Raw genomic sequence first — 27,664 nt, forward strand, 5'->3', positions numbered from 1 at the left:
AAAATCAGCGGCTATAATTCAAGCAGATTTTGTTTGAACAAAAGAAGAAGACAAAATTTGTTGAAATTTGAAGCAGCAAAATGTTAATAACAAGTAAAAGCGTTCGCCCGGGCCCAATCTTATATACTCTCCATCATGGATCGAATTTGTCGAGTTCTTTTTCCGACATCTCTTCTTTATCCTAAGAAGAGATGCCGGGAAAAGAACTCGACAAAAGAAAATATTTACTCTGCCATTAGAGCGATATCAAGATATGGTCCGGTTCGGACCACAATTAAATTATATGTTGGCGACCTGAGTAAAATGTCACCCAATTCGAATAAGAATTGCGCCCTTTGGGGGCCCAAGAAGTAAAATAGGGAGAACGATTTATATAGGAGCTGTATCAGGCTATAGACCATGAGAGGATCCGTCGTACAAAATTTCAGGCAACTCGGATAATAATTGCGACCTCTAGGGGCTCAAGAAGTCAAGAACCCAGATCGGTTTATATGGCAGCTATATCAGGTTATGGACCGATTTGAACCATACTTAGCACATTTTTTGGATATCATATCAAAACAAGTCGTGCAAAATTTTTAATTCCAATCGGATAATAATTGCGACCTCTAGGGGCTCAAGAAGTCAAGGTCCCAAATCGGTTTATATGACAGCTATATCAGGTTATGAATCGATTTGAACCATACTTAGCACAGTTGTTGATTCCATAACAAAACACGTCGTGCAAAATTTCATTCTAATCGGATAAGAATTGCACCCTGTAGAAGCTCAAGAAATCAAGTTCCCAGATCGGTTTATATGGCAGCTGTATCAGGTTATGGAGCGACTTAAACCATACTTAGAACAGTTGTTGGATACCATAACAAAACACGTCGTGCAAAGTTTCATTCTAATCGGATAAGAATTGCGCCCCCTAGAGGCTCAAGAAGTCAAGACCCAAGATCGGTTTAATACGGTAGTTACAAACAGAATGACGAAAATAGTATACCCCCACCCTGTGGTGGAGGGTATAAAAAATATGTAAAAAAGGTGAACGCGTTTTAGTTAGCTTACGGCAGATGCATTGCTAGTAAGTTCTTAATCTGAAGACGAGGATGCGATTTTTACCGTATTTTTTGGTCGAAATGTCTACATATGGACATATGAACATTTTCGATTGAAAATGCAAAGTGTGTAACCCTATGGGAGGGTTGGGGCAACAGTTGCAAAATGTATAAACGCAAGTTGATATAACATTTTTTCAGAATCGAAGTCACCATTAGTGTCGCCTAGGCCAAAAACTTATATAGCAGCCCTCGTATATATGAATAAATTTTACTGCTCAATCACTCGTTCAAGACGCCAAAGTTCAAGTAGACGTGGAAAGGCAAATTCTATGAAGGCAGTTTATCTTGGAAAATCTAACATTGAATTAGTCAGGGACTTTAAACCATATTTACACTAGAGCCCAAATTCATTTGATTTGAGATAATCTCCAAACCCCGTTTACACTACGATTCAAGTGATTTGCATTTTTATTGTGATCAGTGTTTTTATTGCGTTCATCATATATGTTGTGGCCAGAAATTTAATTGTTGAAGCGATTTAATTAAATTTAACTATAAAATTTAAAATTTCAATAAGAAATTGTGAGATGTTGAGAAAAAGTGCTGCCTAAAACTACTGATAACAACCGGTATTCAATACAAACGCAGTGTTGCATTTGAATTTAGCAGGAGATTTGCTGCAAATCTCTTCAAATAAGTAGATTTGCTCACACTGAAAATAAAGGGTGATTTTTTTGAGGTTAGGATTTTCATGCATTAGTATTTGACAGATCACGTGGGATTTCAGACATGGTGTCAAAGAGAAAGATGCTCAGTATGCTTTGACATTTCATCATGAATAGACTTACTAACGAGTAACGCTTGCAAATCATTGAATTTTATTACCAAAATCAGTGTTCGGTTCGAAATGTGTTCATTCACCGTAACGTTGCGTCCAACAGCATCTTTGAAAAAATACGGTCCAATGATTCCACCAGCGTACAAACCACACCAAACAGTGCATTTTTCGGGATGCATGGGCAGTTCTTGAACGGCTTCTGGTTGCTCTTCACTCCAAATGCGGCAATTTTGCTTATTTACGTAGCCATTCAACCAGAAATGAGCCTCATCGCTGAACAAAATTTGTCAAAATTTCGAACCGAACACTGATTTTGGTAATAAAATTCAATGATTTGCAAGCGTTGCTCGTTAGTAAGTCTATTCATGATGAAATGTCAAAGCATACTGAGCACCTTTCTCTTTGACACCATGTCTGAAATCCCACGTGATCTGTCAAATACTAATGCATGAAAATCCTAACCTCAAAAAAATCACCCTTTATATGAGAAATCTCGTTACAAACACGAGATTTCCGAAATTTCGTCGCAAATCTAGATTTGCTTTAAGTGTGAACATGGTTTTATCTCCGTTCATACACTCTTTTACATAACAACCGATATCAAGAAAATTCTAAGTGATGGTAACCGTCCGGAAATCCTATGTGGTGGTAACTTTCCGGAACACATGTTGGAAAATTATCATAACCTGATAAGCAAAAATTTTTGGGGCCTTATAAGGCTCATTCATTCACTGATTTTCTTTCTTCGAATGAATCAAATTAAGTTTTGTGATGTGGGATTTCAGTTTACTTCATAGTCCCTGGACAGGCATACTAAATGTGGTCTATGGTTAGTACATAGTTTATCATCATGTTGAATGAGATATACATTTATGATCGTTTGGTATTGAAATCTCCGGCCGGCCGAACATCAAGCTTTTTTAATAGGTTTGTTTCATTTCTGGTATTTACTTCCATTTATCTTTACTCCTCTCTATACCTTGCCTTGTTTTTATTTCGAGAAATAAATTAACAAATCAAATACTTCATTAAAACACACGCGTTAGTAGAAATATATCTGTGTTGGAGTATCTTCCTAGAAATTGTTTATCTTCTTCGTATCGGAAGCATTTGATAAATCACACACGTAATGAGTCTAGAAAGAATCTTCATAAGTTTGTATCATTTTTTTGTTTGTTTCACTTTGCTGCTAATTAAGCAGTACCTGTCCACAGCCCAAAACAAGCAATTAAGTCTCTTCAAAAACGTACCAACAGTATGTGCATAAAATATTAGGTCAGAGCAGGTTTAGTATATAAAATTCTCTTCACGTATCGTTACGATTTCTGTTTAAAAGCAATGAGAAACATTGAATGTGAGTTTAAAAATGTTTAATGGAAGGCAGTGGAATCTTAGATTATTGGATCTACTTCCAAATATGCACTGATTATCGGAATGTTTTACGTGTTACTACAAATCGGGCAATGCATTTGTTCGATACTTGAAGCGAGATGTATTAGAAACTTTCTGCTATGTTTTGCCTTTCTGTGCAAAATTGAAGATTCTCTCTAGTAAATAAGATGACTCAACTGCATTAAACACAAATATCGGTTTTTTCTGCCTATTGTTTTTATACCCTCCACCATAGGATGGGGGTATACTAATTTCGTCATTCTGTTTGTAACACCTCGAAATATGCGTCTGAGACCCCATAAAGTATATACATTCTTGATCGTCATGTCATTTTAAGTCGATTTAGCCATGTCAGTCCGTCTGTCCGTCCGCCGTCGGTCCGTCCGTCTGTCTGTCGAAAATACGCTAACTTTCGAAGGAGTAAAGCTAGCCGCTTGCAATTTTGCTCAAATACTTTTTATTAATGTAGGTCGGTTATGATTGTGAATAGGCCAAATCGATCCATGTTTTGCTATAGCTGTCATGTAAACCGATCTTGGATCTTGACTTCTTGAGCCAATAGATCGCGCAATTCTCATTCGATTTGGCTGAAATTTTGCATGAGGTGTTTCGTTATGACTTCCAATAACTGTGCAAAGTACGGCGTGCTTACGAACGAGCTATGCAGAAGGGCCGAAAGGCTCTTGCATATGGCATATGACTGGGCTGGACCCAGAGGTCTCAATGTTAACCCAGAGAAGACTGATATATGCCTGTTCACGAGGAAGACGAAGGTGGGCCAATTTAACGCACCACGTTTCCTCAATAAGACGATTTCGATGTCTGACAAGGTCAAATACTTAGGTGTGATCTTGGACAGGAAACTGAATTGGAAGTGTCACATTCAGGAGCGTACTGAGAAGGCTCACAGATGTTGGACACTATGTAGACAGGCCGTAGGCTCGAAATGAGGCCTGAATCCTAGGATAGTTTACTGGCTCTACAGGAGCGTGATTAGACCAATACTTACCTACGCCTCAGTAGTTTGGTGGACTGCTATGGAGAGAAAATTCAACAGGTTCAGAGAACATGTTGTTTTGGCATAGGCGGAGCGATGAGGACCACGCCAACTAGGGCACTAGAGACTATTCTAGATATCCGACCCATTGACATACAGATTAAGTGTGAGGCGGCCACTACGGCTATGAGACTTAAAGTGATGGGAGAATGGATTGAGGATGGGAGCAGCTCATACCATGGCGGTATAATCAAGGCGACGATAGGAATCCTGGAGGGAAGTGGAGAGGTCTCCGATCGGATATCTGAGATGAAACTGGAAGTCGACTGCGACGCACTGCTGCCATCGGCACAGTATTGCATTGACGGAACCCTGGTATTGCCATCTGCAAGATCATGTTACACGGATGGATCAAAGCTTGAGGACAGAGTGGTCTTAGGGGTTTACATTGAGAACCCAGGGACTGAGATCTGTTTTAGACTGCTTGACCATAATACGGTTCTGCAGGCGGAGATCCGGGTCTCCTGCCATGCGGAAATCCGGGCGATCACGGAATGCGTGAAGTGGTGTGGTGCTAATGTGAGGACGTCGAGTCTGAACATCTTTACCGACAGTAAAATTGCCATAAGGCCAATTATAACCAGGACGGTAAGGCACGAACAGTCTTGCAGTGTGAGAAGGAGATTAACGCCTTCTCTGAGGATGGTGAAATCCGCATCATTTGGGTGCCGGGCCATAACGGAGTAGGGGGAAATGAAAGGGCAGACGATTTGGCGTTGAAGGTCAGAGGACTGCCTTCAATAAACTTGGTTAACCCGAAGCCTTTCGGGTCGACGCAGTCCGAGTTAAGGGAGTGGGCGACGAATGCGCATGCAACATTGTGCAACAGCAAAACGGTCGGTAGGACGGCGAAAATCCTATGGAGCTATCCAGATCGTGATAGGACGAGGCTATTACCGAAAGGAAGCAAGAAGGAGGTCAGTATATCTGTTGGTATCATAACGGGGCACAGGACTCACTTATGTAAAATCGGTGCGGCAAACGATAGCATGTGTAGAGCATGCGTGGAAAATGATGCGACGTTGGAGCATATACCGGTACTTAGGTGGAGACACAATATCAGACATGAACCAATTTAGGGGTGTGGCATTGAAAACAGTTAAGGATTTTGTAAGTAGCACGGAATTCCTAACTTAAAATTTTCTTTTTAGAGGTTACTTTATAGTTTTTAGAGCACCCACAAGCCGATTACTGGCTTAGGTGTATGTCCATAGTGGCATGGGGCGGATTAATTTCTGCACCCTCTTTTCAACCCAACCTAGCCATGGCGTAAATCGGTACATAACCTGATATAGCTGCCATATAAACCTATTTTGGGTCTTGACTTCTTTAGCCTCTAGAGGGCGCTATTCTAGTCCGATTTGAATGAAATTGGTATCACTTCCAACAACTATGCGAATTATGTTTTAAATCGGTACAGCCTCTAAATCGGTATAGCCTCTAATCCGATTAAATCGGTATAGCCTCTAATCCGATTGGAATGAAATTTTGCACTTGGTGTTTCGGTATTACTTCCAAGGACTGTGGAATCGGTTTATATGCTGCCATATAAACCGGTCTATGATCTTGATTTTTTGAGCCTCTAGAGGGAGCAATTCTCAGCCGATTTGGAAGAAATTTTGTACAACGGCTTCTCTCATGACCTTCAACATACGTGTCTAATATGGTCTGAATCGATCTATGGCTTGTTTTAATTATTGAGCTCTTTAGTTACTGGCAGACCACTGTATATATATAGAGTTTGGTATTTAGCAAACCGATGCACAAGAGAAAAACATTAAAGCTTTTGTAAAAACCAGTTAAGGTGATTATGTCCTTTACATACATACGAAACATGTATACCCAATAAATCCCCAAAACAAGAATGAGAACCAAAAAATCAACAATAAAAACGCACAAACTGATTTTTATAAACGAATGTGTTTCATTGATTACAACTCTCGGCCGAGTCCCAATATAAAATGCTTGAGAAAAAACGTTGCACACACACACACATATATGCGTTTATATATAAATAGCACAATACCTCCTGAAGGATGCCCATCAAGTGGAGATACTAATTGGACTCGAAACCAACAATAACAATAGCACTTCCCCCACGCATACACACACACACATCGAGATACTAAGACAAGTGGCATACAGAGAGCTTAACCTAGTTACTTACCGGTCCTTGTACTGACTGATTGGTGGTGAATTGAAAACGGCCACATTTGGTTTACCGCTCAGCTGTAAAGTTTTACGTGACTTGCCAAGTTGATTTTCAGCCACACACGAATAATTACCAAAATCTTGTGGATGCACTTTACGTATAATCAGTGTATGACGTGAGCCACGATTCTCCATAATATGACGTTCGGTGGTATCCAATTGCATGGTGTCCTTAAACCAAATGACCTAGATTTTGTATAATCAGACAAAGGCAGCCAGGGGAAGAGAGAGAGAGAGAGAAAGCACAGACATGAAGTGGCCGGCAGTAGGGAGTGAGTGGACGGTGACAAATGGGGTTTGGGGTTACCCGAAAAAGGGATGAGAAATTGAGCAATATCGTGAAAAGTTAGATTTATTAAATTTACAAAAATCCAGTAAGGACAATTTGTTGTATTTGCCCAAGTGTTTCGTTCGTTTTTGGGTTGCAAAGAAAAAGGATAAATTTTTTTTTTGTTGTTTGTTTGGTTGGTTGTTTGTATTTGTGTTTGTTTGTTGGTATGACAGATTTATTTAATCAGGATAAGCATAAGATTGCAAAAAACGGAATATGACAGGCGGTTTAACAGGCAGGCATGCCATGGCAAGATAGAGGGCCAACGCCAGCACCAGCCAACACAATAAGTAAACAGGATATGATGAAATGTGCCCAAAATGTGGACATTTTGACGTTGATAACATCGTTGTTGCCACATGAGCGGCAAATATAATAGAAAGCAAACAAGACAAGGGCCGACGCGCGTATGTTACGAATGTTGTAATGATAAAGCGTCCTCAAAGCCCCACATTGCCACAGTAGAGCAACATTTGCACCAATACCATTAAGTAAGTATTTGCCAAATGTTGGCGGAGAAGCAGGCAAGGGCAATATTTAAAGAGGGACACAAAGAGTGAGCGGTGAGCGTGGGGGATAACAAAAAGAAATCAAAATCATGTTTCATGACAGAAGCAATTTAAGTGGTTGGGTTGAACATACACACACACACACACACACAACAACCAGAGTGAGGTAAGAGAGCCAGAGAGAGAGAGAGAGAGAGAGGTCGAAGGTTTGGTTTGGAACACGACAGCGTTGTAATAAGCGACACATCAGGATTAACAGTAACCAACAGCAGGTGCATCATTTATATGAAGGTGTATGCGATTGTGTGTGTGGCGGTTGTGTGCATAGATTTTGAACAAAAAGAGGACAAACAAAGCCCAAAAACAACAAAAAATTTTTGACAACCAGATTTGAACCAAACCAGCATACACATCCATACATTCGTCAGTAACGAGTATCCGCATCATGTTTATCGGATAACATGCCAGAGTCAGAGAGTGCGAGTGCGAGTGCGATGTGTGTTTTTTGCCAAACGGAGATTGAGAGTGACAATGCCCACGATATATGTATATGGGTAAACCAAATAAATAGAAATAAATATACAATATAGACAATTGAGGCCACGCAGTAAGATTCATTGTTGTTGTTTAAACACCATGTGTTGTTGAGGATTTTTTTTTTCGAATAGAAAATATTTTAAAAACAACGGCAGCACAATATTGACGATATGCCACAGCAAAGCGGATGAGAAATACACAGCATAACCACACACACACACACGCACACCAAAGAGGAAAGTGTTTTTTTACAGCACCCACACACACACAGAGACATTGGTGTTGATTGTCATTTCAATCGCAATGAAAGCATGAATGGAAGAAAATGGTTGCAGGCGACGAGCATACATCATCGCCAAAGCCATTTGGCCGTTGTCATTATTGGGCAGGCGGAAGAACGGACAGACAGACAGACAGACGGTGGGCGGTCAGCCATTTGTTGGCGCACCAAACAGCAAAATATGCGTGTTTTGTGTAGCCAGAATACGTACGATTCGACACATATCCATGGATAAGCGAGAGTAACGGTGAGTAAGGATGAGTGCAGGTACATGAATGCGTTGTGTTGTCATTGTATATTATAGCATCACACATATTTTGTCATGTGTATAAACAGGAGGCAGTTTTGCACAGAGCAAAATGGCCATTGTTTTTGTTGATGTTGTCCGCGCGTTTGTTTGTTTTCAGGTTTACGTGACGTTTTGCCATCGAAATATGTACCGCAAAAAATATTGTTTTTGTTGACGTTTGCAGTTTTTTTATTACATTCACACGGCAGCGTGTTTGTGTGCATTGGCGAGTGCGAGTGTAGGAGAGTTTTTATTGTTTGTGTTCCGTTTGTTTTCCAGAAAATAATTTATCATACGCAAAACGTACAAACACACATGCATAACGTGAAATAAGCGGATGTCCAAAGAGCCGGCAAAACGTAAACGGAAATGGTTACACAGATACAAGCATAGATTCAGAATTCATTTGGGTATTTTTATTTAAGGGGTTTTTGGCGTTTGTGTTTGTTTCACATATTCGTTGATCATTTTTGTTTGTGTTTTATTATTTTTATTTTATTTTATGTTTTTTTTTTTTCAACCAGCAAGGATATCCGCATAGAATATGTTGCATTTTGTTATCGTCGCAAGGCCCAAAGGAATCAACATCGTTGGTATTTTGTGAGATTATTTTCATATTTCATGGATTTTTATTTGCCAATTTTTGGGCGTTTTTTGTGTTTTTTTTTTGTTTGTTTTTCAAGCACAGCGCAACGAAGCGTATGTGTTGACATGGCATAAAAGCGCGAGTTAAAATTATTAATAACCATAAAGTTATTTTATTCAACATTTTCATTTCATTTCAATTGTGATAAAATAGTTGTTGATGATATTTGTCAGTGTTGTTATTTTTGAATGTTTCCATTCCGTGGTATCACACAAACACATCGAGGTTGCCAGAGACGTGCATAAATGATGAAACGAGAAAAAAAGAGAGAACGATAGAGAGAGAAAAAAATTTAGTTAGTACATTGTTTACACAAGAATATCTTCTATTTATATTTAAACAGTTGCTATTGGTGTATGATTGGCCATTGTCAATAGAACTCTGTTATGGTAGGAACTTAATGTAGTCCAATTTAAATACCACTGGGTCACAAGAATGTCATCAATACCTCTTTCCACGGAAGCAGTGTATGCAGCGAGGTGTGTATAAATAGTTAAAATAAATATATTTTGTATGGTTTTAACACACACAAGCGTGCTAAATTTGGCCAGGCCGAATCTTAAATAACTCCACCATGGATCTCATATGTCACGTTTTTTGGACAGAATCTCTTAAAAACTAAATTAATAAATTTGCTGAAATCGGTCTTATAAAGGAATTTGTTTTATTGATTAACAATTTTGCAATATGGATTTATGATGAGTTCGTATAGCCAATTGAAACTTGCTTTTTATACCCATCAACGGAGGATGGGGGTATATTTATTTTGTCATTTCGTTTTCAACACATCGAAATATCCATTTCCGACCCTATAAAGTATAAATATTCTTGATCAGCGTAAAAATCTAAGACGATCTAGCCACGTCCTCCCGTCTCTCCGTCCATCTGTCTGTTGAAACCGCGCCACAGTCTTTAAAAATAGAAATTGAAATTTTCCACAAATTCTATTTTTGTCCAAAAGCAGGTTAAGTTCGAAGATGGGCTATATCGGACTATATCTTGATATAGCCCCCATATATACCGATCCGCCGATTTCGGGTCTTAGGCTCATAAAAGCCACATTTATTGTCCGATTTTGCTGAAATTTGGGACAATGAATTGTGTTAGGCCCTTCCACATCATTCCTCAATTTGGCCTAGATTGGTCCAGATTTGGATATAGCTGCCATATAGACCGATCCGCCGGTTTTGGTTCTACGGACCATAAAAGCAACATATATTATTCGATATTACTAAAATTTGGGTCAGCGAGTTGTGTTATGCCACTAGACATACTTTTTCAATTCTGGTCAGATCGGTCCAGATTTGGATATAGCTGCCATACAGACCGTCCTCTCGATTGACGGCTTTGGGCTCATAAAGGCGGATTTATTTTCCGATGTCGTCGACATTTGGGACAGTGAGATAGGTAATCCCCCTAAACATACTTCAGCAATATGGCACAGATCGGTTCAGATTTGAATATAGCTGCCATATAGACCGTCCTCTCGATTTAAGGTTTTGGGGCCATAAAAGGCGCATTTAATGTCCAATGTCGGCGAAATTTGGGACAGTGAGTTGTATTGAGACCATTGACATCCCTTTTGAATTTAATCCAGATTGGTACAAATTTGGACATAGCTGCCATATAGACCGATCTCTAGATTTAAGGTTTTGGGCCAATAAAAACCGCATTTATTGTCCGATGTCGCCAAAATTTGGGAAAGTGAGTTGTGTTGGGCCCTTCGACATACTTTTGCAATTTGGCTTAGATCGGTCCTGATATAAATATAGCTGCCATATAGACCGATCTATCGATTTAAGGTTTTGGGGCCATAAAAGGAGCACTTATAAATCGATTTCGCCGACATTTGGGACAGTGAGTTGTGTTAGGCTCTTTGACATTTTTCTGCAAATTAGCCCAAAACGGTCCCGATTTGGGTATAGCTGCCATATATACCGATATAGGGGCATAAGGAATGCATTTTCCACCGGATTTTGACGAAAGGTGGTTTACATATATATCCGAGGTGGTGGGTAAAAATGGTGGTTTACATATATATCCGAGTTGGTGGGTATCCAAAGTTCGGCCCGGCCGAAATTAGGGCCGAACTTTGTTTTAATGTTTTAATAAAAAACAAGTGAAAGAGTGCTAAGTTCGGCCCGGCCGAATGGAGTGTATCACTTTGGATCCAAAAACACCAGTCATAGAAAAACACCACCTCCAAACTTTCAGCCGAACCGAGTAATAATTGCGTCCTCCAGAGTCTCAAAAAGTCAAACTGGGGGATCAGTTTATATGGCAGCAATATCAGGTTATATATCGATTTTGACCTTACTTGGAACAGTTGTTGGAAGTCATACCTAAGCGACATATGCAAAATTTCAACCACATTGGATAATAATTGAGCCCTTAGATGGGTTTATATGACAGCTTTTTCAGGTTATAGACCGATTTAAACCACACTTAGCAAAGTAGTTGAAAATCATAACGTAATGCGTCATGCAAAATTTCAGCTCAATCGGATAAGAATTGCGACCTCTAGAGGCTCAAGAAGTCAGCTCTATGAGGTCATGGACTGATTTCAATCATACCTACTTGGATATCATAAAAAAACACCTCATGTACATTTTTAGCCAAATCGGATAAGAATTGTAACCTCCGTCCGGACGGACAGACGGACGGACATCGCTAGATCGACTTAAAATGACATGGCGATCAGGAATATATATACTTTATGGGGTCTCAGACGCATATTTCGAGGTGTTACAAAGGGAATGACGAAATTAGTATACCCCCATCCTATGGTGGAGGGTATAAAAACCAATAAGGAAGATCAAAAGTAGGGTGGTGCCGACTGTATAATACCCTACACCTACCATATAAGTACAATGTGGAAGCTATATCCAATTCCGAACAAATGTTGATGGACTTCGGCGGATGTTTTCCGATGGGTTATTAAACAATCCATATCAAATTTTGAGGAAATATGTTTAAATTGTAATAGCTTCACAAATAACAACATTATAGCAAATTACCCAAAATCTGACGAACATATGTGTGGTAGCTATATTCTATTCTGAACCGCTTTCAAACAAACTTCTTAGATAATGTGATTGTCGTCGGGTAAAGCGTTGTGCAAAATGTTGGCAAAATTGATCAAAAAATACGCTTGCTCTTTGCTCTTGGAGTGGATATCGGGCGATATACATATATGACAGCTATATTTAAATCTGAGCCGATTTGTATGAAATCCATCAGTAATGTCGAGAGTCATAAAAAAATTCCTTCCTGCCAAATTTCGAGAGAATCAGTTAACAAATGAGCACTTTTTTGCCATATTTTTCAAAATCGGACGAATATATATATATGGGAGCTATATCTAAATCTGAACCGATTTTGACCAAACCTTATATACATTGTGAAAGTCATTGAGGAAAGCGTTGTACAAAATTATGGAAAGATTGGTCAATAAAAGCGCCTGAAGTGGCTCTAGGAGTGAAAATCGAGCGATATATATATATATGTGAGAGCTATATATAAATCTGAACCGATTTATATGAAACTCACCGGTATCATCGAAAGTTATAGAAAAATACCTGGCGCCAAATATATATGGGAGCTATATCCAAATCTGAACCGACTTTTTCCAATTTCAATAGGCTTCGTCTTTAGGCCGAGAAACATGGCTGTACCAAATGTTAGGATGATCGGGTGAAAATTGACACCTGTACTTTGTACATGGACAGACGGACAGACAGAAATGGCTAAATCGAATCAGAAAGTGATTCTGTGTCGATCGGTATACTTACCAATAGGTCTAACACTCTTCCTTCTGGGGTTTACAAACAAATGCACTAAGTTATAGTACCCTGTACCACAGTAGTGGTGTAGGGTGTAATTAAATGAAATGAAACCTCAAAATATTAATCGTATATAAAAGAACTACAGTCTCTAAGTAAAAGCAATCACTGTCATATGGAATCGTACGAGTGCCACTCAATGTGTAAATGTTTAGTTTATTACAACTTTTAAATTCGATTTTACTAAAAATCGTATTCATTATACCTTCCCCCATAGGATGGGGGTATACTAATTTCGTCATTCTGTTTGTAACTACTCGAAATATTCGTCTGAGACCCCATAAAGTGACATACTTCTTATTAGTATAGGTCGGTTGGGAATGACATTTAGCACGACGTGTTTTGTTATGATATCCAACAACTGTGTCAAGTATGGTTCAAATCGGTCCATAACCTGATATAACTGCCATATAAACCGATCTTGGGTCTTGACTTCTTGAGCCTCTAGAGTGCGCAATTCTTATCCGATTGGAATGGAAATTTGCACGACGTGTTTTGCTATGTCTTCCAACAACTACGCTTAATAAGATTCAAATCGGTCAATAACCTAATATAGCTGCCATATAAACCGATCTTGGGTCTTGACTTCTTGAGCCTCTGGGGGGCGCAATTCTTATCCGATTGGAATGTAATTTTGCACGACGCGTTTTGTTATGATATCCAACAATTGCGCCAAGTATGGCCCAAATCGGTTCATAACTTCATATAGCTGTCATATAAACCGATCTTGAGTCTTGACTTCTTGAGCCTCTAGAGTGCGCAATTCTTATCCGATTGGAATGAAATTTTGCACGGCGCGTTTTGTTATGATATCCAACAATTGCGCCAATTATGGTTCAAATCGGTTCATAACCTGATATAGCTGCCATATAAACCGATCTTGGGTCTTGACTTCTTGAGCCTCTAGAGGGCGCAATTCTTATCCGATTGGAATGTAATTTTGCACGACGCGTTTTGTTATGATATCCAATAATTGCGCCAAGTATGGCCCAAATCGGTTCATAACCTCATATAGCTGCCATATAAACCTATCTTGAGTCTTGACTTCTTGAGCCTCTAGAGTGCGCAATTCTTATCCGATTGGAATGAAATTTTGCACGACGTGTTTTGCTATTACTTCCAACATTTGTGTCAAATTAGTGTCAAATCGGTCAATAACCTGATATAGCTGCCATATAAACCGATCTGGGTTCTTTACTTCTTGAGCCTCTAGAGGTCGCAATTATTATTCGATTTGCCTGAATCGAATCGATGGATCCTCTCATGACCATCAACATACGTGTTTATTACGGTCTGAATCCGTCTATAGCCTGATACAGCTCCCATATAAATCGTCTCTCTATTTTACTTCTTGAGCCCTCAAAGGGCGCAATTCTTATTCGAATTGGCTGACATTTTACACAGGTCCCCAACATATAATTTAACTGTGGTCCGAACCGGACCATATCGTGATATCGGTCTAATAGCAGAGCAAATCTTTTCTTTAATCCTTTTTTTGCCTAAGAAGAGATGCCGGGAAAAGAACTCGACAAATGCGATCCATGGTGGAGGGTATATAAGATTCGGCCCGCCCGAATTTAGCACGCTATTACTTATTTTATTTTTATGTTTTTCCAAGCTAGGGCGAAAATCATTTTATTTCATAATTTGTATTTTATTATCTTCTTTTATTATCATTTTATCTTTAATTAATTTCCTGGTAGGAAATAGCACATCAGTACCCCCTATGGTGCATCTAGATTAAATATATTCAAGCCTTCCCATTATAATCCCAAATGAGTGAGTGTTCTTATTTATTCAATAGATTTACTTTTCAAGAGTTATTGACGCCATGCTGTTGGCTTGCCTGACTGCCATCTGCCTTGCATCAGTGAGAAGGTGTAAATTTATATGAATTTGAAATTCATAGAAATTATGAATTCATATTTGCCACAGCTGCATTGTGGCAAACACCTATGTGGCAAGGCCCTTACTTCGGCACACTTAAAAATTACCAACACTGCTCTAATGATAATGGGTGAGAGTCCCATTGAAATTCTGCCAGTAGACTTGAGATTTACCAGTAATGCCAAATTATAATCATGAAATTGACACAAGGACACAATTAGAAATGACATTTGAAATCATTAAAATGGGAAGTTGAAATTAGTTTCCCATCACCTAAGTATATAAATATGTATGGTAAGGCGATAATGTTTGGCCAAAAAGGAATAGCAATCAGTAGCTATCAATGTGTACAATACCAATGTTGTATGCACGAAATTAATTGAAAACATCAAATGGAAATTATAAGTTTCTTATCAAGAAATTGTTTCTGAGGTACACAAGTAACTATGTTTGAGTTCGTATAATCGAATTCGAACCACTGAATTCCAATAATCGAATTCCAACCATTGGGTGCAACCATATCATGTTGTTCAACTTATGGAGCTAACTAAAGTGGTATATAGGATCAGATTTTTCCATAAATCTTAGTATGCGTAATGACCTCATTCGATTTATATCGAGCTTTCTTCGAGATCGCACTATACGAGTTGTTATAGATTGGATCCCATCGATTACATAAAAATTCACCACAAAAGTAGCACAGGGCTCTGTCCTAGCTCCCTCCATTTTCCCTATTTTCTTGGTCATTCATCATTCATTCACTTTCGAATATAGGCCAAGTCTTCAAGAGATTGAAAACAGGCGGCAAATTATGGATGATACACTCTGCCGGAACTTGCTGGCCATTTCAGAGTAGGGCCGATTGAACAGAGTATATTTTAATGCACATAAGACCCATCTATTGGCGGCATTGATGTTGACCAATCAGATGCTCCAGATGTTCTAGGAATGAAGATATAATGTGAAAGAAGCATTCAAGTGCTTGGGCTTTCTTAAGTGGTGCAAAATGCATTTCAATTCCTCTGATCTTCTCAATGAAATATAACTCCCTGTAAGGGCGGTGATAGGGACTCCAAAGTCCTCCTTGGAGGCACTTGACCGGGTTTAGAGGAGAGCGATGGTCGACGATGGTGGAGTATCCAATTCTATTGTTTGCTTTACGCACCGTCGCACCGTCTGTTTTATCAACATTATCATGATGTTTGCTCCGCATAGATACATACGACTCATTATCACTGAAGTAAGAGTGTTCATTTGGTACACAAGTTTATGATGGGTTGGCTAGTTGACAGAACCCTGCATTATCGTGAAAATTCGTTTTCGCTAGAACAATACGAATGTGGAATCGACTTTCGGTAAATGCCTTTCCCACTATTTACAACCTATTGAAATTTGAAACAAATTCCCCCGCCAGACTCTTGATTTCCATTCGCCAATACCATGTACTGCATTTATAGGGGACAACCCCTGCGTGTTGGTTGATTATAAACAAAAAGTAAAGACGTTAGATCTTCGGAATCGATGGATCAATTGTTGGTATTTTATGTTTGCACACTAATAGCAACCCAAAAACACGAAGTCACATCACTTAGGAAAGCTCCTGGCTGCCGAAACCCATTAAAACTGACATCTGGAATGAGCAGGACAATATGGGTGTCAAATAAAAGATCTTTGAGAGTGGAGTATCAATTTGATATATAAACTTGGGACCAAAATTTAGGAGACCAGTCCACACTCAAATGAACATGTGGCTCGAAGGGGGCAATATGGGACTCAAATGAAAGATCTTTGAGAGCAGATTACGAAGCTACAAATTTGAGGGCAAGTATTTGGGGGCTGCTTCCTTCCCAAGAGAACTCCTCCTCCTTCCCCTTCCAAACGGGCATGTATACCCATCGATACAATATAAAATTCAAATGGAAGAGTTTTGGGAGTAAAGTACGAACTATCCCCAAGTGTCTGAGAGAAGTTCCAACCCAAAAACGCTCCAAACAGTCACATTGGTCGATCGGGACAATCCAAAATTCAAACCAAACTTTTTAAGAGAAGATTACAAATCTGATAGTATTATTTGGAATCAAGTGTTTGCAGTCGGCTACACTCTCCCCAAAAACCCAAGCGGACATGTAATCGGATGGGGACAATATCTGGCAGAATTGAAAAGATGTATAGAGATTTCGATGCTGTTATATTGAATCATCCGGTTTACTATAGCTGTCACTTTTGAACTTTTTATTTTTTGACATTTGACAAGTAGAAACTTCTCCATTGTTAAAAATTAAAAGCGTGCTAAGTTCGGCCGGGCCGAATCTTATATACCTTCCACCATGGATCGCATTTGTCGAGTTCTTTTCCTGGAGTCTCTTTTTAGGCAAACAAAGGAAAGGATTAAAGAAAACAAGTAAAACGTGCTAAGTTCGGCCGGGCCGAATCTTATAAACCGACCACCATGAATCGCATATTTCGAGTTCTTTGCGCGGTATCTCTTTTAAGGCAAACAAAGAATAATGAATAAGAACTGTTATGTTAGTGGAGCTATATCAAATTAAAGTCTGATTCGGACCGTAAATGAATTGAATGTTGAACATTGCAGCAGTCATTTTGTAATATTTCAGTCCATTCGGACAATAATTGCGCCTTGTAGGGGTTCAAGAAGCAAAATCGGGAGATCGGTTTGTATGGCAGCTGTATCAAGTTGTGGATAAATTCAGACCATATTAGACGCGTTTGTCGAAGGTCATGAGAGAAGCCGTTGTACAAAACTTGTGCCAAATCAGATGAGAATCGGGCCCTCTAGTGGCTCAAGATATCAAAATCCCAGATCGGTTAATACCAGATTATATACCGATTTGCGTCATACTAGGTGCAATTCTTGGAAATTACACCAAAACACCACGTTCGAAATTTCAGCCAAATTGGATGATAATTGCGTCCTCCAGCTGCTCAAGAAGTCATGATCCAAGATCGGTTTATATGGCAATTATATCAGGTTATGAACCGATTTAAACCATGATTAGCTCAGTTGTTGGAAGTCATAACAGAACACCTCGTGCAAAATTTCAGTCTAATCGGACGAGAATTGCCCCCTTTAGAGGCTCAAGAAGTCAGGATCCAAGAACGGTTTATATGGCTGCTATATCAGGCTATAGACCGATTTGAACTATATTTAGCAAAGTTGAAAGTGATACCAAAACACTACGTGCAAAATTTCAGTCAAATCGGACGAGAATTGCGCCCTCTAGAGGCTCAAGAAGTCAAGACCCAAGATCGGTTTATATGGCAGCTATATCAAAACATGAAACGATATGGCCCATTTACAATCCCATCCGACCTACACTAATAAAAAGTATTCGTGCAAAATTTCAAGCGTCTAGCTTAACTCCTTCGAAAGTTAGCGTGCTTTCGACAGACAGCAGACGGACGGACGGGCGGATGTACAGTCGGACGGACATGACTAGATCGACATAAAATGTCATGAAGATCAAGAATATAGGTTGCCCAAAAATTAATTGCGGATTTTTCATATAGTCGGCGTTGACAAATTTTTTCACAGCTTGTGACTGTAATTACATTCCTTTTCTGTCAGTTATCAGCTGTTACTTTTAGCTTGCTTTAGAAAAAAAGTGTAAAAAAGTATATTTGATTAAAGTTCATTCAAAGTTTTATTAAAAATACATTTACTTTTTTTTAAAAAAACCCGCAATTACTTTTTGGACAACCCAATATATACTTTATGGGGTCTGAGACGAGTATTTCGAAGAGCTACAAACAGAATGACGAAATAAGTATACCCCCATTCTATGGTGAAGGATATAAAAATGGAACGATATAAGTTTCAACTACGCATTCAAACTATTAAGATTCACTACCAAAATGCTGAAAAGCTGACAGTCTATGCCGGAGCTTAATACAACAAAATTGCCGCATTTGAAATCCAAGGGTTGTTCTAGAGAAGCCTCTATATCTTAAACGTGCGACTGTTGCGGTGCGGTTTTTGATCCAGCGTAATCATTGGACCTTTCTTTTCGAAAATGAGGTTGGATAAACAGTCACGGCAAATGGATTGAGCTATCGAGAGATGATTAATGATTTTTTATGGTCGAAGTTGGCATTGATTCGGATAACGTTTCTTTGAAAGAGATATCACAATTGGCCACCGAGATCATGTGATTTAGCACCTTGCAACTTCTTTCTTTGTGGCCACGTGAAAGGTAAGGTGTACAGCAAAGCTTCGATTCAAGGCCTTAAAGATAGAATTCGTGAGGCTATCGAGGACAAAAGGCAGCCACTTTACGTTTTGGTAGGTAAAATTTTTAAACCGAAGGGTTGTTGTTGAGAAGCCTTTATATTCTCAACATGCGACTGTTTGGATATTATCTCACGGTAGCGCTCACCATTCACAGTTACGTTACGATTTGCATCATTTTTGAAGAAGTACGGTCCAATGATGCCACCAGCCCTTAAACCGCACCAAATTGTGACTTTTTTGCATTGGTAACTCCACCAATGCTTCTGGCTGATCTTCATACCAAAATCAACAATTCTGCTTATTTACGTACCCTTTGAACCAAAAATGAGCTTCGTCGCTGAACACAAAAAAAGCGCGCTATGAACTTTCTTAACAGATCACGCATCTTGATAATAAAATTCAATAATTGGCAAGCGCTGTTTGTTTGTAAGACGATTCATGGCTAAATTATATACCAGACTGAATATGTTTGTCAGTGAAACTAAACACATGACGTGCGTGAGCTATTTAAACCAGTGTTGCCAAAAGTTAATAGCTTAAAAATCACCCTATAGTAATGTAACCGTGATCGGGGTGGCCATTTGGCTTATGTTATTTTTAATTATTAACGGAATATCTTCCTCTTTATAATGAAATAAATATCGAATCATTTATCTCAATAAATTACATTTTACTTTGAATACCAAAATAACACCTCTTAATGGAAAAGTTTTTATTTTTACCTTACACCACTATTGTGGTCTCCCGATTTTACTTCTTGAGCCTCTGGAGAGCGATTTCCTGATTTTACTTCTTGAGCCTCTAGAGAGCGCAATTCTGCAATTTTCCACAGTGTCCTTTTCAACGACCTGTGACATTCGTGACAAGTATGGTCCGAATCGGTTCAAACCATGATATAGCTCCCATATAAACCAATCTCGGACTAAACTTCTTGAGCCCCTAGGGGGCGTAGTTCTTGTTTGATTTGGCTGATGATTTCACCTAAGAATGGTCTGAATACGTCCCTAACCAGATATAGCTCCCATATAATCCGATCTCCCGATTTATATACGGCGCAATGCTTATCCAATTTGGTTAAAATTTTGCGCAATGGCAAACATCCAAGCCAAGTAAAGCCCGAATCGGTTCATAATCTGATATACCTCCAATAATATAGGAGTTATTTTTATACCCTCCACTATAGGATGGGCGTATACTAATTTCTTCATTCTGTTTGTAACTACTTGAAACAGTCGTCTGAGACCCCATAAAGTATACATATTCTTGATCGTCGTGACATTTAATATCGATCTAGCCAAGTTCAACCGACAGCCCGTCCATCTTTCCGTCTGTCCGTCCGTTCGTCTATCCATCCGTCTGTCTGTCGAACTTTCGAAGGAGTAAAGCTAGCCGCTTGAAATTTTGCACAATAACTTATTAGTGTAGGTCGGTTGGGATTGTAAATGGGCCATCTCGGTCCATGTTTTGATATAGCTGTCCTATAATCCGATCTTGGGTCTTGACTTCTTGAGCCTCTAGAGGGCGCAATTCTTATCCGATTGGAATGAAATTTTGCACGAAATCTTTTGTTATGATCCAACATCTGTATGGTTCAAATCGGTCCATAACCTGATGTAGCTGCCATATAAACAGATCTTATGTCTTGACTTCTTGAGCCTCTAGAAGGAGTAATTCTTATCCGATTGGATTGAAATTTTGCTCGACGTTTTTCGTTATGATATTCAACAACTGTGCTAAGTATGGTTCAAATCGGTTCATAACCTAATACAGCCGGCATATAAACCGGTCTTGGGTCTTGACTTCTTGAGCCTCTAGAGGCCGCAATTCTTATCCAATTGGAATGAAATTTTGCACGACGTGTTTCGCTATGACTTCCAACAACTGTGCTAAGTATGATTCAAATCGGTCAATAACCTGATATAGCTGCCATATAAACAGTTCTTGGGTCTTGACTTCTTGAGATTAGATTGAAATTTTGCACGAATATCGTTATGATTCATATTCAACAATAACCTGATATAGCATCCATATAAACCGATCTTGGGTCTTGACATCTTGAGCCTCTAGAGGTCGCAATTCTTATCCGAATGAATTGAATTTTGCACGACGTGTTTCGCTTTGACTTGAGCCTCTAGAGCCCGCAATTCTTATCCGATTGGCATGAACATGTTCTATTATTATATCCAACAACTGTGCCAAGTATGGATCAAATCGGCCAATGACCTGATGTAGCTGCTATATAAACCGATCTGGGGTCTTGACTTCTTGAGCCTCTAGAGGTTGCAATTTTTATCCGAATGGATGGAAATTTTGCACGAAGTGTTTCGCTTTGACTTGAGCCTCTAGAGGTCGCAATTCTTATCCGAATGGATGGAAATTTTGCACGACGTGTTTTGCTATGACTTCCAACAACTGTGCCCAGTATGGTTCAAATCGGTCGATAACCTGATGTAGCTGCCATATAAACCGATCTTAGGTCTTGACTTCTTGAGCCTCTAGAGGGAGTAATTCTTATTCGATTGGATTGAAATTTTTCACGACGTTTTTCGTTATGATATTCGACAACTGTGCCATGTATGGTTCAAATCGGTTCATAACCTAATACAGCTGCCATATAAACCGATCTTGGGTCTTGACTTCTTGAGCCTCTAGAGGCCGCAATTCTTATCCCATTGGAATAAAATTTGCACGACGTGTTTCGCTATGACTTCCAACAACTGTGCTAAGTATGGTTCAAATCGGTCAATAACCTGATATAGCTGCCATATAAACCGATCTGGGATCTTGACTTCTTGAGCTTCTAGAGGGCGCGATTCCTATCCGATTTGGCTGAAATTTTGCACGACGTATTTTGTTATGACTTTCAACAACTGTGCTAAATAAGGCTCAAATCGGTTCATAACCTGATGTAGCTTCCACATAAACCGATCTTGAATCTTGACTTCTTGAGCCTCTAGAGGTCGCGATTTTAATCCGATTTGTCTGAAATTTTTTTTACGACGGATCCCCTCATGACCATCAGCATACGTGTTTATTATGGTCTGAATCGATCTATAGCCTGATACAGCTCCCATATAAATCGATCTTTCTATTTTGACTTTTTGAGCCCCCAAAGGGCGCAATTCTTATTTGAATTGGCTGACATTTTACACAGGTCTCCAACATATAATTTAGTTGTGGTCCGAACCGGACCATATCTAGATATTGCTCTAATAGCAAAGCAAATCTTTTTTTTTAAACTTATTTTTGCATAAGAAGTGATGCCGGGAAAATAACTCAACAAATGCGATCCATGGTGGAGGGTATATAAGATTCGGCCGGGCCGAACTTAGCACGCTTTTACTTGTTCGTTATCCTTTGTTTGCCAATAAATAGATACCGGGCAAAAAACTTGACAAATGCGATTCGTCTTGGTGGTGCTTTTACTCTTAATACCCCACGCTTTTACTTGTAATACCCAACACCAAAGGATGGGGATACATGTATTTATTACGTTTGCAGAAATCTCAAATTGGCCCATGAATATTCCATAAGGAATAGGGGCAAATTTGCCACATATCACTGAGTGCTGTCCGATTCAAGTTTGACCTCAATGATAAGGGGTCTCCTATTTATAGCCGAGTCCGAATGGTATGCTTCAGTCCGACACCTCTTTGGGGAGAAGCATTTACATGGCAAAGTACCTACCAAATGTCGCCGCTGAAAAATTTTGGTTGATACTTTCGCCATAACTCGTACCCAGACGTTCAGCGTCAAAGGCGGACATGCTAACCTTCCCGACCCTCCAACGTATATATTGGGTTGCCCAAAAAGTAATTGTCGGTAATATAGTAGAAATATAGTCGGCATTGACAAATTTTTTCAACGGCTTGTGACTCTGTAATTGCATTCTTTCTTCTGTCAGTCATCAGCTGTTACTTTTAGATTGCTTTAGAAAAATGTGCGCGAAATTTTGTTTACATTTGTTTGTTTGGCGTCAATTTTAATATGGGTACCACATGTATTGAAAGAAATTCATTTAACAAACCGAATCAACGCTTGTGATATGCACCTTAAACGCAATGAATTCGATCCGTTTTTAAAACGAATCATAACTGGAGATGAAAAATGGATTGTTTACAACAAAGTTAGTCGAAAACGATCATGGTCCAAGCATGGTGAACCAGCTCAAACCACTTCAAAGGCTGATATCCATCAAAAGAAGGTTATGCTGTTTGTTTGGTGGGATTGGAAGGGTGTGGTATATTTTGAGCTGCTTCCAAGGAACCAAACGATTACTGTCAACAATTGGACAAATTGAATACAGCCATCAAGGAGAAATGACCAGAATTGGTCAATCGTGAAGGTGTTATATTCCACCAGGACAACGCTAGACCGCACACATCTTTGGTCACTCGCCAAAAACTGAGTGAGCTTGGCTGGGAACTTTTGATGCATCCACCATATAGCCCTGACCTTGCACCATCAGACTACCATTTATTTCGATCTTTGCAGAACTCCTTAAATGGTAAAACTTTCGGCAATGGTGAGGCTATAAAATCGCACTTGGTTCAGTTTATGCAGATAAAGGCCAGAAGTTCTATGAGCGTGGAATACTAAATTTGCCAGGAAGATGGCAAAAGGTTATCGAACAAAATGGCAATTATATATTTGATTAAAGTTCATTCTAAGTTTTATTAAAAATGCATTTACTTTCTTTTAAAAAATCCGCAATTACTTTTTAGGCAACCCAATATATTCTTAATCGTCGTAAAAATCTAAGACGATCTAGCCATATCCGTCCGTATATCCGTTGATCTCACGTGACAGTCTTTAAAAATAAAGATATTGAGGTCACACTTTGCACTGATTCTTTCTTTGTCCATGGGTTAAGGTTAAGTTCGAAGATGGGATATATCACTCCGATCTGTCGATTTAAGGTCTTAGACTATTTTATCCACACTCGACATTCGTATCAAGTATGGTCAAGTCGTATCTAGTTTCCCATATAAACCAATCTTCCGATTAAAGTTCTTGAGCCCATAAACGACGCATTTCTTATCTAATTTCGCAGAAATTTGGCATAGTGAGATATGATAGGCTCTTCGACATCCGTGTTCAACACGGAGAAGAATATTTGAGCCATTTATACTGATTTCTCCATTAAGAGCTTTAGCCCCTAAAAGTCGTATTTATTATCCGATTTCGCACACAAAAATCGGCACAATCAGTTGCGTTAGGCGTTTCAACATTCGTACTGAGTATTGTAAAAATCGGACTATATGTGGATATAGCTGTCATATATACCCATCTCGCGATATAACGTCTTGGGCCCATAAAATGTGCACTTATTATCCGATTTTGATGAAATTTGGCAGAGTGAGCTATGTTAGGCTCTTTGACATCCGTGTTCAGTACGATTCAAATCGGTCTATATTTGGATATAGATGTCATATATGCCGATCTCCCCATTTTAAGTTCTTTTGTCATAAAAGGCTAATTTATAAACAGATTTCGCTGAAATTCCTAATATGGTGGAATATTTTCTTTTACGGTCTTGAACAGTGGATTGTATAAGACCACTCGACGTCCGTGCCGTGTTTGAACCAAATCAGACCATATTTCGACATAGCAGCTACGAGTTCGTAAATGATGTATTTTCATTGGATTATGACGAGAAGTGGTTGATATATATATCCAAAGTGGCGGAATACCAAAGTTCGGTCCGGCCGAACTTAATACCTTTACACTTGTTATTAAATGTTTTGTTTCAGTTCACATTAGAGTTTATCTTCACCAAACTTTATAAAAAAGTTTTTTGTAATCAAGTCAAACCCATTAAAATCACACAAGTTTCGCTTCTTATTCGGTGTAGATAAAAGGAATATCTTTTGCCTTTTTAAGTAGAGTCAAGACCTATTTAAAAGAGAATTTATTACCATTATTTGCATGTGCGCCACATCATTAATTTATGAAACATCTACAGCAGCGAATACTTAATAATTAATTTGCCCAATACATCGAATGTCCTTTCATTGCCATTCCTTGCTTCGCATGGCTTTACTGAAAGATAATACTTTATGAATAGTTTCTGACCAAATCCTTCATTAGGTTCGCCGTCAATGGTTGGCCATGAATCATTAATTGAAAGATATTCGTGTGCTTATTCGTACCAATATGAATTTACACTCGCCATCGTTACAGTTGAATAAATACCTTAATTAACCAGAAATGTTTCTCGCCACCGATATTTATGCAGCAGAAAGTCGATGAAAGAGAATTCATTACAGCTCATTTCTCATGAATAAAAAAAGGCCTCACTTGCTTAAATCACCATGGGCATTTTTAATATGGTTCAATAAAGTCAATGTACATTTGAACGACATTAATTAAGACCCTGTATGAATAAAATTTCAAAGCAGTGGTCAAACTAACTCCTAGGCATTTTAATCGATTTTATTATTAACCATACGCGTTTTGTAACATCGAATGGTGTTTACCCTCTTAATGGACGATATATAAGAGAGCTGTTTCAAAATCGAATCAAATTGTGAAAAATTTCAACCAGATCATGTTGAAATGGCGGTATCCAATTGCTAAAAAAAGTCGAATCGGAGTACTTACAGCTTCTGAAGAAGTCATTAATTGTAACCTTCAGTCTATAAGCATGGCTTCCAAGCTGACAGTAACCTGGACCTGGGGTCAAGACTTAAAATCGAGATATCGGTCTATATTGCAGCTATATCCAAATCTGGACAGATTTGAGAAGGATGTGGAAGGGCTTAACACATTTGGGGCGTACGCCTTTTATGGGCGCAAAACCTTAAATCGGCGGAACGGTCTATATGGGGGCTATATCGGTCTATATGGATATTTCGATCTGTTGCAAATGGAATGACAAAATGAATACACCCCCTTTATTTGGTGGTGGGTATAAAAATGGTATGGCAGCCATGTGCAAACTTCTTTCCAAAGAGGTATCGCAATGCGGCATGACGTTTGCACTCGGCTACTTATCTACTACTTATCATTGAGCTTAAAACCAGAATCGGACAGCATCCATTGATATGTTAGGAGTTTGCCCCTGTACCGGAGTGTTCATGGCCAAATTTGCTTTTTTGATTGTCTGAGAAAATATTAATGCCTATCGTCGTTATTGTATTATGCAATTTGCCTATGAACATTCCATTAAGGAACACGGGCAGACTTCTCACATATCAATGAGTTCTGTCGAATTCACCACAGTGCAAATCCTCTTGGCATTATTCTTAGAAAGCCAGGCAGCCATTAAATCTCTGAAAAAACATTCTTCTGAGCTTAAAAACCTCCCACGACTGTCACAGATCTCTGAACGAGTTGGGTGAACAGCCTGTTCTGGGTGCCGGGATACGGAGATATCTCAGGGAATTGTATAGCAGACGGGCTTGTGAGACTAGTGATTACCTAACATATTCCAGAAGAACTGGAGTCTGTGGATATGCCTCTAGCGATATTTAAGATAAGTATTCAGAATCAGAAACCAATGACAGATGATCACAAAGAGACGGTGGGAATCAGTCTATGGCTATGCTGTCGCTGGATAAAACAGAGCTTTTAGCAAATGAAAATTTTTATCCTTCCAAGGAGACCAGTACTGTCGTTGTATCTCACAACAACCCGTCTAAGACGGAAGTTGTTTACGCCTAGGCCAATTCGCTGTCGGACAAAGAGCTTCGTAAAGTACATCTCAAAGTTTTCTTTGAAACAATCCTCTTCATTGTCCGTACATTCTCCGACTGCTTAATACACTCTACCGTATTAAGTTTCGAGGATAGGATCTTCCTTAGCCTATAGGACTCAGATGTATTGTTCACAGAGAAGCAGAGTTCCACCCATGATTTGTTCTGACGTTCTTTCAGTTCGCTCTTGTATTTTCATAATTCAGCCTTATAAACGTCTTATTGAAGAGTTTTCAACTCTTTCTTAGACCAATCAGTTCTTGGTTGCAGACTTAAGCAATTCATTCAGGTATTTCGTGATCCGCTTGACCATTATGTCTATTTCCTCCCAAGTTTTCAATACCTTTTAAGTTCTAGAAGGGAAGGTTTAGGTTGAAAAGAGAGTGAGGATATTAATCCGCCCCATGCCACTATGGACATACACACCTAAGCCAGCTTATTGTGCTCTCAAGAGGGTATAGTTGTGCAGAATGTGTGCCGATATTTAGACAAATCCTCTTTTCTTTTGTTAAGCCGAGGGATCACTTCCGTTTGATTTTCCTCAAGAACAAAGTTAATGTAACGATGATCAAAGAAGCTGTGTTCAATCAACACTTCTCAGTCACATATACCAACAGCGGGTTGTACATACCGGATTGACCCGATGGAGTCTTCTTTGGCAAGGGCTGCCGCCTCTGTGCACAACACTCTGCTATAACAAAAACACATTTTTCCGTCCATATTTTCCGATAAAAATGTAACTTCCAGTATCTTCTGCTTGTTTCTGGTATTAAAGGTCGGTTTATTTCCTTCATTTCAAATCATCAGATTGCTACTTGCAATATATGCTAAGCAGCTCACCCCTTTCGTTGAT

At 39.1% G+C, this 27,664-nt stretch overlaps 1 protein-coding gene across 2 annotated transcripts in view; it reads right to left on the reverse strand.

Moving 5' to 3' along the window:
• Positions 1 to 27,664, reverse strand: part of LOC106092858 (uncharacterized) — a 606,782-nt gene that overhangs the window by 81,006 nt on the left and 498,112 nt on the right. For both annotated transcript variants that reach the window (XM_059362079.1, XM_059362080.1), the window contains exon 8: positions 6,501 to 6,730. In XM_059362079.1, coding sequence (XP_059218062.1) covers positions 6,501 to 6,730 — 230 coding nt within the window. The remainder of the gene's footprint in view (positions 1 to 6,500; positions 6,731 to 27,664) is intronic.

The sequence above is a fragment of the Stomoxys calcitrans genome, chromosome 2 (assembly GCF_963082655.1).
Source record: "Stomoxys calcitrans chromosome 2, idStoCalc2.1, whole genome shotgun sequence".
In the NCBI taxonomy this organism is placed as follows: Eukaryota; Metazoa; Arthropoda; class Insecta; order Diptera; family Muscidae; genus Stomoxys; species Stomoxys calcitrans.